We start from the raw sequence: 16,441 nt of genomic DNA, 5'->3' as shown, positions 1-16,441 counted from the left end.
ATAGTTGTCCAGTTGTGTTTTGGACATAAAATCAATGTAATTTAATAAAGACAAAGTTAACCGATTATTTAAGTGACATATTTCTGACAAACCGAACTGTTCATCCACAACATAAAAACTGTCTTCCTAATTTTGTGTAGGTTTCACTCATGCCACCAAGAACGTCTAAGACCCGACGTTGGGTCAACTGTGCGCTTCTTGACATTTTCATGATCAGGTTTGGAGTTGTGAGACTGTGTATTTTCTAGCTGGGGCAGGTCACTGCTGGTGGACAGTTTAGTTATTATGGGAGCACATGTTTGCCCCACAGTTTAACTGGTTGGTACATGTCAAATTACCAAGGACCTACCAAGAGAAAACTGCACTGTAAAGAGATAATCAATGTTACTAACTTCACCTGCAGCGAATGTTGTGGTTGCTCAGTGTGCACTGATAATAAAATGTTCAGTATAGACAATCAGAAGTCAGCTATGTAGAGAGAAAGACATTGGAAAACAAACCAAAAAAAAGTTTGGTTTTTTTTGTTCACACATCAGAGGAAAAAAATGTTTTCTAAATGAGGTTCTTAAAAGGAGGTCAGTTTACTTTTCTGTTTAATGGGTCAGGTTTTTGCTGTTGTTACTGACAGCAGACAAGTCAAGAGTAAAGTTAACATGAAACTTTTGTACACATTGATTATTTTGCTCGTTATTTTATGCATCTAAAAACACGTCAGCTCAGTCTCACAAGCATTGATATAGGTCTGTTTGTCCACGTATCCAAAACAAAGTAGTGTCTCAGTCAGAGATGTTGACATAATTTAACTTTTTTATATATGTGTATATATATATATATATATATATATATATATATATATATATATATACGGCAGCATTCACACAAATGTATCATATTCTGTAACAATGGCTTTATTAATATAAAAGCCAAGCCATGTCAAACGAGAGCAAAGTAGAAATGTGGTACTTTGGATCAGAGGCTGGAACTTGGTGGGGCCTTCAAACATCTGGGTGCAAGCCACTGCCCATCTCCTCCTACCTTCTTTTAAGCATTTTCCAACATGTAAAAGTGAAATGCTTTTTTTTTTTTACCTTTCTTTAAAAAAAATGTTAGTATTCAGAATAGCTGAATACCAATATTCAATCAAGGATTCAAATAAATTGGTAGCCATTCAAACCAGGGAATTAAAATCACCTTGAAAACTTTAAGCTACATCCTTTTTAACAGTGTTAAGTATTGTATAACTTTCTTTATTCTAAAGTTTCTTCTGAAATGGGTATAATTGCAAAAGACTAAGCATTATACAAAGAACGCAATTGCATTATTTGTTTTTAAGTTATTGATCAAAACTAACAGTGAATTGCCCCCAAACCCTGTTGGTTAATTAGTAAGACAAAATAGTAATGTCCCCCAGACACATCTGAGCATTAAGATCACCAAATCATATGTACAACTAAATGTGTGTTTTAATTTCGTATGGCATTGGGACTTCTGGCACGAACTTGTTTATAATGTGACAGAATACTACGGTTAAAATTCTGTAACCCCAAATATAGATAAATTTAGCAAGTCATTCAGAATGACTCATTCAGCTATAATGATATAAGATGATTATACTGTAATGAAAATGGTGACGTTCGGTCTTTTCTAAATGTCACTTATTCCCGCAAGTCTTTGCTATGCTTACAATTACTCTGGATCAACAGAGAAAGTGATCTCTTTGCTAAGTCATGCCTGGGAAGCACCTTCACCTCTCAGCCTCTTTCCACCTCAAGGGAAAGGCAGATTCAGTGCATATCGTCGTTTTCCAGCTACTAACTGCTGCTATCCTTATGTGGGAGACACCTCTGCCAAGGGCTGCAGGGCAGTGCCAGCAGCAAGAAGAGGATGCCACCAATAATGAGGACGGCGCTTGCACAGCCGATACATGAAACCGACCAGGAGAGCTCATAGTGGAGAGGAACCGTTTGGTCACTGGCCATGAATGCCAGGACAGACTGGTGGAAAATCATGAGGGACAGGAGAACCAGAACACCTGCAGAGGAGACGGCAGCAACCGTTATCAGAGGTTAGCCATGCCGTGATCTGATTTATGATATGAATAATACTTTGCTTGAGATTTCACTTTAGCTTGACCATTCTGTTTCTACCTATACTGACCTGAGAGAATAAAGCAGATCGATGCTGGCTTCAGGAAGAACAGGATCTCTTTACTGAGAGACATGGTGATGCAGATGGCCCCCATCACCATCAGGAACAGGCTGAACATGGCTAACATTGCTGCTGCCACATTGAGATCTGATCAAAGGAAAAGTAACAGTAACAAATCACCTACTCGGACTAAATACATTAAATTCAGGCCCATAAAGTAAATTTTAATGTAAATGTGGGTCTTTCTTTATTCAGAATATGACACCGTGTGATCTTAATACATTATGAAGCTGCCAGAGAAATGAGAGGTTATACGGCAGCTCAGAGACATTTGAATGCAGTGTGGGCGGAATACATTTTAAACACTCACAGAGCAGACAATAGCCAACCTGAAAGAGCGTTGTGAGGAGGTGAAAGCGGAGAAAACGAAAGGAGAGATAAAGGGAGGGATGAAAAAGTGAAGCAAGATGAAGGCAAGAAGTGCAAAGAAGGGAAAGCGGGAGGCAATGAGAGGAATATGCGGAGAAGAAGGAGAGAGTGGGTGGATAAGGTGGGACAGCAGCTGGAGCCAAGAGAGCCAAAAGAGGTGCGTGACTCACTCTTCTGTGTTGTCTTCTGAAACATCACAGCATTTTCCCCTGTGGTGAAAAATTTGAAGTAGGTGCAGTTTGATTCTGCAGGAGGAAAAGGATGGAGGGAGAGGAACAGTTACTGTAATTGAGAGAGAATAAACACTGCCAGGTAATTTGTGTTCGCTGCTCACAATCTTGATGAACATCTTATTGAAATTCAAGGAGCCACATCCCTCTCGCATCCCAACCGTGTACCATTTAGTTTTAATTGTTCTCCATCGTACATAATCAACTGTGAACGTCAATGACAAGCTCAAGGTGACAATCCATAGCTTCCTGAACAATTTGTGTGCAGCCCCTCTGATGATGTGTTACAGTGATTAGAGTTCGACCGTCAAATAGATTGTGACACCTCTATCTGTTCCCTCGCACATTAGCAAGCACGAGCAAGCAAACATGCACACACATCACTCTTAATTAGGATGATGAAAGCCTCATCTTCAGTGTTTTTTTTTTCTCTCTTTCAACACAGCATCCAGTGTTACAGCAAAGACTACTACATACAACCCCATTCTACAATCCTTTGACAAGGGCCTAATAAATAATAAAAGGCCTGTCAGACAATAATTGGACATTTCGGTGACCACACAATATGTTTATACAATTGTCTCTGAGTAAAGCCTGTCTGACTCAGAAAATCTACCATGTCATGTTTCAAGTGGGTAGTATGTGGAATTTTCCATTAAAGGTGGGGTAGGGGATCTTTTTCTGGAACATTTTTTTACATATTGCTTGAAATACTCTTCACACCCCCATTGCAACCAATTAATTAAAAGTTTTGACACAAATATGAAAAGTTTTAGTGGCCTCTAGAACGTACAATCTAGGAAAAACACTATCCAATCATACTGAACGGACCGTTAACGATGATTGGATTCTGATGCCGTCTATCAAACTGCAATCTGCTCCTCCCTCCCCCTCCTTCCCCCTGTGAACGAATTACGCATCCAGAAGCTTGGCAGGAAGCTAAACCAGAGCCAGCTTGGCTAGCACCTAGCATTATTAAACGTATAGTTAGCATAAACTAAATACTAAATACGGCAACGATCGATGCTTGCTGTCAGAACAGCGCTCGTGCACGCTCATGCGTGTTCATGTACTCTAGAGGCGTGGCTTCGGGGGGAAAGTGAAGAAAAGGGTTGGGACTTTTTACCTGTGTATTTTCAAAATGCAGATTCGCTGGACTCAAAATCCAGGATCTCCTGTAAATTTACAGTCCCGCGCCCGCCCGCAATTTCCGCATGATTTGCGTTACTTCTCACGGAAGTTCTTGTCATTGGCTTGAGGAAAGAAACATGATCTTAGATGCGCACACCACTGTCCGATCCTTCACGTGGGGCACATAGTGCAGGAGCGCATCAGATGGCACAAGCAGCTGAGGCTTAACAGCAATAAGCCTACCCAACATACCTACCAAAATCTACCGTGAATATTAAGAATAATACATTGTACATATGTTATATGCCACTCCTCACATTTCCATTCTAGGAAGTAAAAGTATATATTTTTAGTTAATATGATTTTAAACACAGAGTGATGGAGCCCCACCCCCTACTTTGAGTGGATTTGAGCATACATATCTAAGCCTACAGCTCACGTTACATTGATTTAAATGCAAACAAGTGGAATGAAAACAATATGTGTTATTAATTACCCTACCTTTTCTAAACCCAGAATGTTGAAAATGTAACATGTAATCCAATTATTATTTAAGTAGGTTGCCCTGCCCCTCGTCTTTGTGCAATGCGCATCTCCTGAATAAAAGGAGAGATGGATCGCGCTTTTGAACTTCTTTTAGTTAGGCTATATTTCTTCTCAGTTTCTCAGTTTCCTCTCATGTTTTTAGTTAGCGGGACTGCAGCTTATCACCGCTCCCGCCTGCTCCCGCCTGCTCCCGCACTAGGCACTCCCCCTCCCGCCCGCGCCCGCAATGAGCTTTCAAAATGTGTCCCGCGCTGCACTGCTTTGCGTTGGGTCCCGCGAGTCCCTCGGGACTCCCGCGGGAGTGCAGGGTTCTATCTCCTACCCTAGCTTCAAGTGGGACACTACAGAGTAATATTTTAAAATAATAGATATCACCGTGAAACTTCCTCAGTTGATTACTTATATGAGTATGAAAAAAAAAAATGTATTACAACTTTTATAAATTTGTATGTTTAATTATGCAAATAAGGCATTATCTCATTAAATATGCACACATTTGCATATATTTCCGGAAGATAGATCTGAACATATGATAAAGCCAGGTGCAAAATTCTTTTTTCATTTTGTTTACACACAAAATGAAAAGAAAATTACTGAGGGATTTCAGGATATCTGCTTTCATTTCCTAGGAAATCAAAATAGCCTAAGAAACATCAATTTCTGGCATATGTTTTTATTATAATGTCACATAAATCAGACCAGGAATTATTTATCAACAAATCCTTCTGTAATTATCTTCAGAATACTGTTAAGTGTATAACTGGAAAGTTTGGTGTTAGTAGGTGCTCCATAGTCTGAGATATTAACACTGAAAAAAAAATATATATATATATTTTGAAAAAAACGGCATTTATAGATTTAAATAGGGGAATTCATTTTGGTAAATTTGAGCGAAACGTACCGCAGCGAGTAAACAAAATTTGATGAAATAAAATTTTAATTTATGTTTTCAACGTTTTTTTTTTTTTTAATAGCAGGTTGAAAGAACACATATTGAATTGGAGTGGACTGGCCCAAAATCTCAAAATTCACCACTGCATGAAAAATCACTGTTTTTGCCTGTCGTGACTCGCCTTAATAGAATAGTTTAGCTTCAACAGTTTATTTCTTTGCACACTATCATAATAACCGTTAACGGTTATGTTGTTTCAATGCATGCAAACATGTAGATGATGCCAGTAAACACCAGTGTGCCATTACATTAAATCAGGGGCAAATAGGTCTCCATTATTCCACCTAAACACCACTCAGCAAAATTGAGGCCCATCTAGCACCTACCATGACTTTTAAATTATTATTAATTTTTTTTTTGTGGAATGTGTAGTTAATATGTGTAGTTCCTTTTGTTGAGCATGTTTTGTCTGTTGAGCCACAACGAGCTAAACTCTGCAGCCAGTAATCCAGAAAAGGGATACTTTGATGTGATTCATTATTGCACTGTGTGTTTCATACAAACAGAAATCTCATATTCCACATCTAATCTAGAAGTGAAGTTTGTCAGATAGAAATGATACATGGCTCTCTGATAGACAGCAAGGGTTTTATTTTTTTACATCAGAAACAGAATACAAGGTTTACAGCTGGTGAGGGACTAATAGTTTCTGGATCCTCACCAAAATCAACGAGGACTGAAGTGATAGCAGTAACACCTGCTGGGTCAGACTCAGATTTTCTCAGTCCTCAGAAGAGATTATGCAGTTGGGCCTCTCCTCTTTCCTCCCCCAGTCTCCCCACTCAGTTACTGATCACTACCAAGAGTTTTTGTCAACGTGTCTGACACCACCCTCTCTTTGACTATAAATGAGTCACGAGTCACTGCCTTTCAGTTGCTCTCAGCACACTGCTCTCAACAATGCAAACAGAGAAGCACTGGAAGAGGAAATAGCCGAACCCACAAGAAAGGATGAAATAATCATGGTACCACAGTCGGGGGCAGATGATTCATTTTCCAGTGTATGGTATGTTGAAACTAATTGAATGGTATAGAAGTTTAAGTTAAAACTAATTACGTTTGTGTTGTGTTTATCCTAATGTGTACTCCCTCTGTGAGAATGTCAAAATTATTTCAAAATAAGCCAAAATTAAGTAACTTCTTAAAATATCTATATTTGTCATGTTGTTATCTTAGTTGTTTTAGTTCTTATCTATAATGAGCAGTCATAGTAAATGGGGGTGTGTGCGGTTTACAACAATGTTTAGGTCGGTCGTACATGCAAAGTAATTCCTATATGATGACTATTATACAGATCTTGGTATTGGGATAACATGATGAGACTGTCTTGTCGTTGGTTTTACGTCTTTCGTGATTTAACATTGCATTGCTACTTGAAAATGAATAGAAAGGTTTTAAATACATATACACTACATATTTTTGTAACATTTCAATTTGATCTCAAGGCAGCTATGTAATGGCCACAGTGATCCGCTGCTGAAAACAGCAGTTTTAGTATAAAGACAAAAAAAACTGGACATTTTTACAATATTTTTCTTCTCTTGTTCTCTACACAGATACAGCTTAATTTATTATTCATCAGCGCATTGCTGTACTACACCTCCATACATGTTGAGACGAGAGTTATGGTCATTTCTTGGCCGTAAATGTTTCTAAGGAGATTAAAGCGTTAATCATGGACCTTTGTGGATTAGGGATCACTGAGATCGTTGGCTCGAGACGTGTCTTGCACAGTGTTTCAAAAGTCTTTGTACTTCTCTCCTTCCCTCCTACTCACAATGCTTCACTTTTCCACTGCACTTTCACCCGTGAATAGTTAGGTTCGTCAATAAAAATGCATATTTATGATTAGAAATAATGTACATGGTTAGGTCTGCATGGAACAGGTTAGACAGTTGCAAATATCTACATTTATACGTGTTGTATTGCCACGTGCTGTAATTCCCATCATATCACCTGAAAGTCTGACACCCTGACCGCAGCATGTCACGTTCATTGGGTTTTCCCCATGTTTTTGGTTTTGTGTTTTTTATCATGCTTAGTCACGTCTTAGTTTAAGTCCATGTTTAGTTAAGTTTGCCATTGCTTTTTTTCTCACTTCCCATGCCAGGTCATTAGTTCACTCACTTCACCTGTCCATCGTTCCCCAGCTGCACTCATTTGTCAATCACTCAGTTCACCATTTAGTTTCCATGCTCCCCGTTCAATTTGTGAATTTGTTCTCCGTCTTCACCTTTCATGCCACGGCTAAGGGCCTTTTTTCATGTCATGTCAAGACTTTGTTTTTGTCACAGTATATTCCTGTTTTATTTTTCCCAGTTTAGTTTTGTCATCTGGCCCAGCCGTGCCTTTTATTAGCCTTTTTTGTGAATAAACCAAGTTTTGCTTTCTACCTCAGGAGTCCAGCCACAAAACTAAACAGAAAATATCAAGTGCAGAAGTGTACTTTGAAATCTGCTGTTTGTCTGCTTCATAATCTTCAAATATGGCTTCCTCACCTCTTTCTGTCAATTTATCTTCAAACATGCTGAAATCCAGCAACCCATTAAATTCACGAAGTTTAAAAATCAGATTTTTCACACAGGTGTTGGAGAAACATTCATAGATATTTATGCGGGCCTCTCATTCCTTTTTTGCTTTTTATTGGACTCTTTCATATAAAAGGGATTGGAGTTCAAAGAGGGTCATGGTAGAGAGTGATGCAGCAAAAGGTTTGAACGGTTTTGCCCGTATCACCACAGAAATTCTACATTTGTCATTTTGAAGTCCTGTCTTGTTTCACCTGTTTCCTCCGACACCTTCACTCAACAGCTCATTTAAAGTGTATGAAAGGCCATAAAAAAACCCCAGTGAAGTATCTATTTAGTAAATCCATTCAGTTATTCTGTCAGTTTCCTGTTGTTGAAATTCAACTGTATAGACACCCTGAACAGAGGCCCAGTTATTATTCTCCATGTATGCCTTCACTTGAACCAAAATCAAAATGAGCACCATTTCATTCAGACTGTTAGAATGACTCAGCCAGTTAGTCAGACAAACTATTCAGACAGCCCGCTATCACACAATGAGCCAAGCATCATTTGTCTGACCAGAAAGTCAGGTGGACCACTCAGTCATGCTCACTCTTTTCCTCTACCTTAGCTGTCCAAGCTCAACAGTTGCCCTGTTAGCCAGTTTATCTGCCAATCATCCACTCAGACTTATCTCCCTCAAAAAGACTTCAAATTTCCACCTAACGAGTCAGTAATTCTTTGAATCACCTCCGGGCATTTCAGCAGGTCCACAGCTCTCTCGTTCTGGGTCGATATCAGCTACCCAGAGGGTCTTGGTGCAGCCCTTCCACAGACCGTAGTGAGCTGTCAGACAAGTCTGCAAAACGGAGATGAAAGAGGACAATATCAGCAGTAACCATTTTACCTTTGAGTTATCACAGTTTTGAAAAAAACAGAAATTTAACTTCTGAAAGGAGGGAAACACCCCACTTCACACCGGTGAACATCCAGGGATTGGACATTGAGATTGGTGGAGAACTACAAACTCCTGGGTGTTCACCTCAACAATAAACTGGACTGGACCGACCACACACAAGCCCTCTACAAGAAGGGCCAGAGTCGCCTCCACCTGCTGAGGATACTGAGGTCCTTCGGTGTGTGGGACTCTCCTCAGGACTTTCTACGACTCTGTGGGAGCTTCAGCAATTTTCTGTGCAGTACGGACACAGAGGGGGCAGTACGGACACAGAGGGGGCAGTATGGACAGAGAGGGGGCAGTACGAACACAGAGGGGGGGCAGTACAGACACAGAGGGGGGAGGGGGGGGCAGTACGGACACAGAGGGGGCAGTACGGACAGAGAGGGGGCAGTACAGACACAGAGGGGGGAGGGGGGGGGCAGTACGGACAGAGAGGGGGCAGTACGGACACAGAGGGGGGGCAGTACAGACACAGAGGGGGCAGTACGGACAGAGGGAGACTGAACAAACTGATCAGGAGAGCGAGCTCTGTCCTGGACTGTCCCCTGGACTCCATTGAGGATGAGGGTGAGAGGAGGATGTTAGCTGAGCTGACATCCATCATGGACAACTCCTCTCACCCCCTCCATGACACTGTGGGGTCCCTGTACAGCCCCTTCAGCTGCAGACTTTTACAAGAAGGAGCGGTTCCGCAGGGCTTTCATCTTGGCAGCTGGCAGACTTTACAACACATGCACCCACTGATCATGTTGTTGCCTTTCCATGACAATCCACCACTCACATAAAGATTTTTCTTAATCCGTATTTCTTTATTTTTTATTAATTTCAAATTCATAATGTGCAATATTATTTATACTAGGTCACTTTACTTTTTGGTCACTTTACCTTTTAGTACTTGCTTTTTTTATATTTTATTTCTTGTTCATTTCTGTTGTTGCGTTTCTTGCTGTTTTTGCTGCTGTGGTAAGTGAATTTCCCCGTTATGGGATGAATAAAGTATAATCTAATCTAATCGAAAGGAAATTCTTGTTAAGCTTTTTTTTGCCCTGATGTCTTTTTGTGCTATTGGTTCATAATAGCACCTGAAAAGAACGTTCAAGCTTTCACCTGATTGTTGTAGAAAGTCTTCAGGGGTGCCAGCTCCACCCAGAACTCTGTCCCGACTCCGAGGACAGTCAGAACCACTCCCACAATGGCCACAAAGAATGCCAATTTGATCTAGTGAAAAGACACAAAGTGTGAAAGAGTGAATTAAAAAGCTTATTAAGTTTATGTTACAGAATAACGTAGTTTTCATCCTTCATTATCCAGAGCAGAATTAGCTAATAATTTTTTGGATTAAATTCATGCTATTTGAGGCATGATCACATTATCATTGTCCTTGCATCTCTAAAAGCTTTAGCAATTATATGTAACATAATTTGGCAGGATGACGTGGATATAAACCTTGTATGAGGAACAAGTACACGTACTGTGTTCCTACCACATGGACTGCTATTTGCATTGTCAATAAAGACTGGAAACAGCAGTAGAAATAGCCCTGTCCATCACTCCTACACAAGACATAACACAGAATTACCACAGTGCTTACTGCAGCCAGAGCAGCCTCACTGAGTTCAGGTACAAGCGCTTGAGTCTGTTTACAGACAATCCTGATATCATTCCGAAATACACTTCAAAATGTGTATTTAGGAATAATAAAAAACTTGACACAAACTGACTTTCATCGTTCTAGATTTCCTATTATGGTCACTTTCCGACGCACAGGGAAGAGATGCATGTGGCCGGTTATCCTGCTGCTGGGGTAAACGTCACACCAGCCGAGCCAATAGTAATTAACCACAGAAAAAAAACCAACATACAGGGCTCACTTATAAATGAGTAACACTGAGAAGAAGGGAATAGACACCCAAATCTCAAGAAGGGACTTGAGTTCCATATCAGTATTTGGACTGTTGTGTCTCTCTTCCTTCTTTTAATGCATTTTGATTTTATTTTGATTTCCCTCTCTTATATACTTTATTCTGCATTGAATAACTCATGGTAAGGCATCAAGGTGCACAATAAAATACCAATATTTCGGAAATCTTTGAATACATTTTCCACATTGCCGTGACAAAGTATACTAAAACTGTTTCATTACCAGTCAGGAAGAGGCCACACGACCAAAAACGATGCTTCGGTGCATCTAATGTGTTGAAAACCGATGAAGTCAGTACGTAACGAGTTTTAGAATAAGAGCATGTTGATTAGTAAACTTTGTGTGTTTGTGTGTGAGAATGTTTTATTTAGTCCTCCCTTCTTCAGAGGTATGGCTTGGTTTGGAGTGGAAGAATGTGGAAGTTACAGATTAAAATGTGTATTTGTGTCAGAAAAGGATCTTGTGTGCCCTGCCTTGCAGAGCAGTCTGATTCCAATTGGACAGGCAGGGAGAACAAAATATAAAAGCAGTCACCTTTCCCTCCTGGGCTTCACTCATGGTATGACCCGTTGACGTCGTCCTACGGCGCTTGTTCCCGCCAAATGTACTGCGTCCACTCATCAAGCCGGTCAGAGCCCCTGAACCCTGAGGGGGTCCTCCAGCTGCAAGCCCCCCAGCTGTTCCTGCTACTCCAGGGGCCACAGAGCGGCCCTCCTCGTCAGTCACAGAAAAGGTAGACCACATTTTGTACAAGGTAGAAAACAACCAAAGGGGTTCTTTTTCGTCTGACTGAGTTGGAATTGATAAGATCTTTTTAAAAAGTAAAAGTGAAGAAAGTTTATGAACAAAAAGAAAAAATCAAAAGCAGCTTGAGACAAACAAATGGACTTGTTCTACAAGTATTTCTTTCGGGAGCAAGTTTAAAATGCATAAGTTAGAAAAAACAAGAAAAATACAAGGAAGGGAAAAAAACTCCCCAATTCTTATTTATTGAACCAAACATTTGATGTCTCAGAGAAATTTAACAGAGGAAATTCCTGGCGGGGCTTCTTATGAGAAAGTGCTTGATCAAAAATGGACTCTCGGAAAGTGGATTCATAACTGGCAAATAAATCATCATAACAAAAGAGCCAGACAGTATAGGAGATGGATGCTGGCTTCAGAGCAGGTAGAGGTGATGAAGTAGTGATAAAACACCTGTAAAGGAAAAGGAGGAGAAAGTAAAGCAAGTTTTATCAGATGATGTCTCAGATCCAGGTCTCTATGGAGAACTGAAACCGTAATTATCTGAAATCAATTCAAAATGATATAAATGGTTGAATAAATAAGTTTATATGATCATAAACGCTACTAAAATTTAAATTTGAATTAAAAGCAAAGTAATCAATGCAAAAATAATTGAATAGAATGTGAAATGAATACATTTTTCTGCTTCAATTCCCCAAGCCCATTTATTTCCATGTTTTCTGCACATTACAGTATGCATTTTCTCCTTCATTATGCAAATTAGGGGGGTATAGATTTGGTACTAACATTTTTGGCCCTTTCGGTTTTAGGAACCATCTTCTGGAAAATCTGTTCAGCCAGATTATCGACCAATAGGTGAAAAGCTGAGCCCATGACAGACTTTGAGAGAAAGATTAATGGTCATATAAACTTATCTATTAAGCATTTTATATATATTTGTATTTATTTCATATTATGACAGTGACCTCCATAGGTGTCATTTAAACACCAAGGCGCATGCAAAAATCTTTAGTGAGATAAGATATTTGTTATTTAAGGGGTTGGAAAGCGGTTTCCAAATAATTGTCTAATTGCCGTGTAATTAATTGTATGAGGTGACAATTAAGCCTACACTCTTTGCATGGGAAAACCTAAAAGGATAATAAGCTGGTTCCAACAAGTCTAATGAATTTGCAAAATGCTTCCTCGAAACGCAATTGTTCACTTGCAATAATGAGGCCTGAACACAAACAAATCATTTCTGGAAGTATGCAACACTTCCAGAAATAAACCTAAATATTTTCTCAATTCAACAAGAGGTGAATGAAGGCTCATGAATGTGTATTAATTTTAAAAGAAAAGCTCCAAACTGGAAATAAACTTAGGAAATACTATAAGTAGAAATAAGTAGAAATCTCAATGAATTATCTGTGTTCTGTTCTGCATTTCCAATCAAAAAGGCAGCGTAAAAAAGGTTTAGCACTGTGGTATCATGATCAGTTATCTAGTTTGAGATGTTATGTGACAGCAAGCAGATAAAGAAAACAGTGGGCTTGCTGGAATCACAACCTGCCGTCTATTCTGAGACACTTTGTGGTACCTCTGCGGTACAACAACTCATCATGTTCTAGTCATGACCAATTATCTTTTTTCGAGAATCGCCATGATAGAGAGGTTACACAGACACACTGCTGGTGAATGGAATCTTAAACGCCTTTGTGTCCGCTGGGTGAATGAAACAGCCATCCTGCCGCCTTCCGCTCGGATGCAATGACAACAGACGCGACATTCAATCCTTCCTCTCGTTAGGAAAAATCAAACACATTCCCCGAGGAGACAACACAACTTTACTTTCACGAGAGTCTGTCTTGTTGACAAGAAAGTAAGCTATAGAGCACAAATTTTGACACGTTCATAAAATGGATATTTATCCAAAACAACATAGGACAAAACAGTCTCATTTCTAGTGCACATTTATCAGAATATTCAAAATCTTGCAAGTATCAAATAAGACATTTTTGCTTCAGTAGTGCACCACACTGTCAGCAATAACCAAGAGGCTTCATGCACTGTGAGCAACTGTGTAAGGAAAATGTTGCTATTTTCATACTTTTGCCCTAATATACCAGATACCAGTAAAAGGTTTTTCAAGTGTTGCATCTGGTCCAACATTGAGCAAGAACATTATGATCAGCAACTGTGAAAAGGCTGTCTGCTTGAAAAAGTGAAAGCGATTGCTTTTACTACAGACAGGCCCAGGCTGTAGAAGTCTCTGACAGCGCAACCCCTCCCCATTTCCAGAATGTCACATACAGTATTCAGTCAAAGCTGTTGCCGTTTCTAAAATAAGCACATAGGGTCAGTTAGCATTGGTGCCCTGATGTGCAAAGCTGCCTCATAAATGAGCAGCAAAATCCACATGATTTTATCATTACCTTGGAGGACTTTGGAGACCTGGTTTTGACTCACAACAAGTGAGACTGTTGCGTTTGTTTGTCACTTTTATGAAAACTCTCCAACAACAATGTCGTTTAACTTTCACTCTGACTTGCATCAGGCACCAAAACTAAAAAAAAATAAAAAATAGCTAAAAAATGTGTTCAATAGTTTAAGGTTAGGAAAAAGCAGAATGGTTTAAAATGCACCATTTGACAACACTAACCTTTAACACTAAAATATTATGCTAACTTATCCTGTGTTGCAGTCTTACACCAAAATAAGAACACCTGTAGAACATTAACAATGTGCTTCCTGTTTGGGTCAAACAAGTTTGAGAGGTCCTGATCAAGGGAAACTTTCACTCTAAAGTCCAGCACTGATGAGTAGTTGCAGAATGACAACAGTGTAAAAGTGACAGAGGATCACGTATAGAAAATATTGTTATCTAAATGGGGCGAGTTGCGGAATACAACTAGCTATCAAACTAACAATACCTTGCTCAAAAGCTTTTTTTGCAGGTACATGCATTTTATTTAGGTGCAAACTTGCCATTTTTCTCTTGACTGAAGTTGAAACTAAAGTAATAAATTACATTCTCTTATTATTCAATTGTTATTTTAGAATTTGTCCAACTGCCCTATTATAATAGCTCCTGTAATGAAACATCAGAAAAACATAAAAAGCAAGTATGCGTTACAATGTAGCTTGAATGAACACAATTTAAAAAATACTGAAAATTAGTGCTGACAAAAAAACAAACAAAAAAAAAAAACTTTTCACCAAATTTCATTTACTATGGCAATATCGTATACCAGCTGAGCACAAGCGTACTTCAGTAGTTTCCCTGATGACATGCTTGGTTGAAAACAATGCATCCGCCTCCAGTAAATCGACCATAATGTTTCAGGTCACTGATGGTGTTGAGTGCTGCTACATCTTTAGCTTCAACTTCAGCTTCTGGTCTGTTTTAACTTAATCCTGTCACGTAGCCTCGCTGCTAACCTGATCAACAGCAGCGATGGACAGAGTGACGATGTCTGATCTTTGCATCAGTCAGGGTTCATCTTTCACCTCTGAGATACTGAACGCACTTAACAATATTTAGATAACAGTCATGGAGGAGATTGGTAAGTTTTTTTTAAACTATGCACAATAAGGTCAATAGTGAATATTTGGCTTTTGATAGCACATTTCATTGAGGTGAATTTTCAACAGGTTACAAAATAAAATGTAATCTGTCATGATTAAATTAGATTATTACTTAACAGTCCTAGTAAAAGCAGGTTGCTATAGACACATTAATGATAAAAGATCCACAGTTGAATGGTGTTTAACCAAATATAGGCTCTACAAAGCACTTTACAAGGTGTATCACTCATAAAGGTTTTCTATATATTTGCATGCTTTTTGTCTCTACAATCACACAGATGAGCATATTTCGGGTGTTGTCAGGGTTGCATGTGTTGCCCAAGGACTCTTTAACATGTGGAGTAGCTGGGGATTAACCCAACTCATTGAAAGAGGACCATTCTATGACCTGAGTCAAGGCCACCCTCAACAGCACGGGCTGTCGAGAACTGAATGGGAACCAAGAACGAGCAAGTATAACAGCAAAAGGTATTCACACCTGCCATTACAAATTAGTATGACAAGCGGTAAAGAACATCAGAAATTGTTAACAAGAATATTTCAACAAGTTTAGAACGATAGATTAAATCTGCTGGTCTTACTCAACAAAACTGACCACGGAGTTCCTTTTAAGGTATCCACTTTGAAACACTGGAAAATCAACACTGAAGCAAAAGGGAGAAACTCGTGACCGCAGCACCGTGAAGCAAACCCTTAAAAAAGTTAACTCTCTACAAATACTTCTTTCTGTTTCCAAACTGGAATCAGGTCCAGGGAGGATATTTCCATGCTATATCATACAAACAGCCAACTCCATAAGCATACCATCCAAGCAACATTTGAAGAAGAAGTCAGTGCGGCTTTACTCCCCACCAGCCCAGCCCCCCCGAACAGTTCAGCAGCCCAAAAAACATCATGCTGAAATTAGACACATTAGTTTTATTTTTTCACTCTTTAACACGTGCTGCACTCGTGCCTCGCAGCGCTCGACGTCACCTCACAAATATCACAACAATGACATTAACAAGTTGCTGACCTGGTTTTTGTGTGTGTGGGTCTGCTCGGAGTGACGGAGGGCGAGGTGAGGCGAGGGAGCAAGAAAGGGAGAGACGAACGGATGAGGGGGGGAAAAGGGGTGGAGGTCAAAGTGGCTTGGTGTTACGTCTGAGGGGAGATGGGAGGGTGGGGGTTAAGCCGTGAACCGTGTGTGTGTGTGTGTGCTGGTTTTGTACTGTGTGGGTTCACCTGTGCATGTGCACATACAGCATTGCAGATTGTATATGTGTGTGTGTCCGTGTGTGTGTTCATTTATCCGGGATA

At 39.7% G+C, this 16,441-nt stretch overlaps 1 protein-coding gene across 2 annotated transcripts; it reads right to left on the bottom strand.

The window, feature by feature from the left end:
* Positions 1-823: 823 nt before the first annotated feature.
* LOC142368103 (voltage-dependent calcium channel gamma-6 subunit-like) lies at positions 824-16,232 on the bottom strand. 2 transcript variants are annotated; one of them, XM_075450163.1, is made up of 7 exons: positions 16,158-16,232; positions 11,363-12,025; positions 10,015-10,125; positions 8,697-8,805; positions 2,748-2,822; positions 2,158-2,295; positions 824-2,032 (listed from the first exon to the last, which is right to left on the bottom strand). In XM_075450163.1, exons 2-7 carry the CDS (start codon positions 11,570-11,572, stop codon positions 1,812-1,814), a joined length of 864 nt encoding a protein of 287 aa, XP_075306278.1. In that variant the 5' UTR covers positions 11,573-12,025; positions 16,158-16,232; the 3' UTR covers positions 824-1,811. The 2 variants fall into 2 exon arrangements, with proteins under 2 accessions (XP_075306278.1, XP_075306279.1); XM_075450164.1 differs by lacking the exon at positions 16,158-16,232 and adding an exon at positions 15,724-15,950.
* Between the last annotated feature and the right edge of the window lie 209 nt (positions 16,233-16,441).

This window comes from Odontesthes bonariensis, chromosome 18 (genome assembly GCF_027942865.1).
Source record: "Odontesthes bonariensis isolate fOdoBon6 chromosome 18, fOdoBon6.hap1, whole genome shotgun sequence".
In the NCBI taxonomy this organism is placed as follows: Eukaryota; Metazoa; Chordata; class Actinopteri; order Atheriniformes; family Atherinopsidae; genus Odontesthes; species Odontesthes bonariensis.
This window is presented reverse-complemented; position numbering and strand designations above follow the sequence as displayed.

Excerpts from the sequence above, each read along its gene's own strand:
- LOC142368103 (XM_075450163.1), bottom strand. The coding sequence starts at position 11,572 with ATGTGGTCTACCTTTTCTGTGACTGACGAGGAGGGCCGCTCTGTGGCC. Across the intron at positions 10,126-11,362 it reads GTGAAGCCCAGGAGGGAAAG|ATCAAATTGGCATTCTTTGT; the intron begins GTGACTGCTTTT and ends TCTTTTCACTAG. Across the intron at positions 2,033-2,157 it reads GATCTGCTTTATTCTCTCAG|GTGTTCTGGTTCTCCTGTCC; the intron begins GTCAGTATAGGT and ends TCTCCTCTGCAG.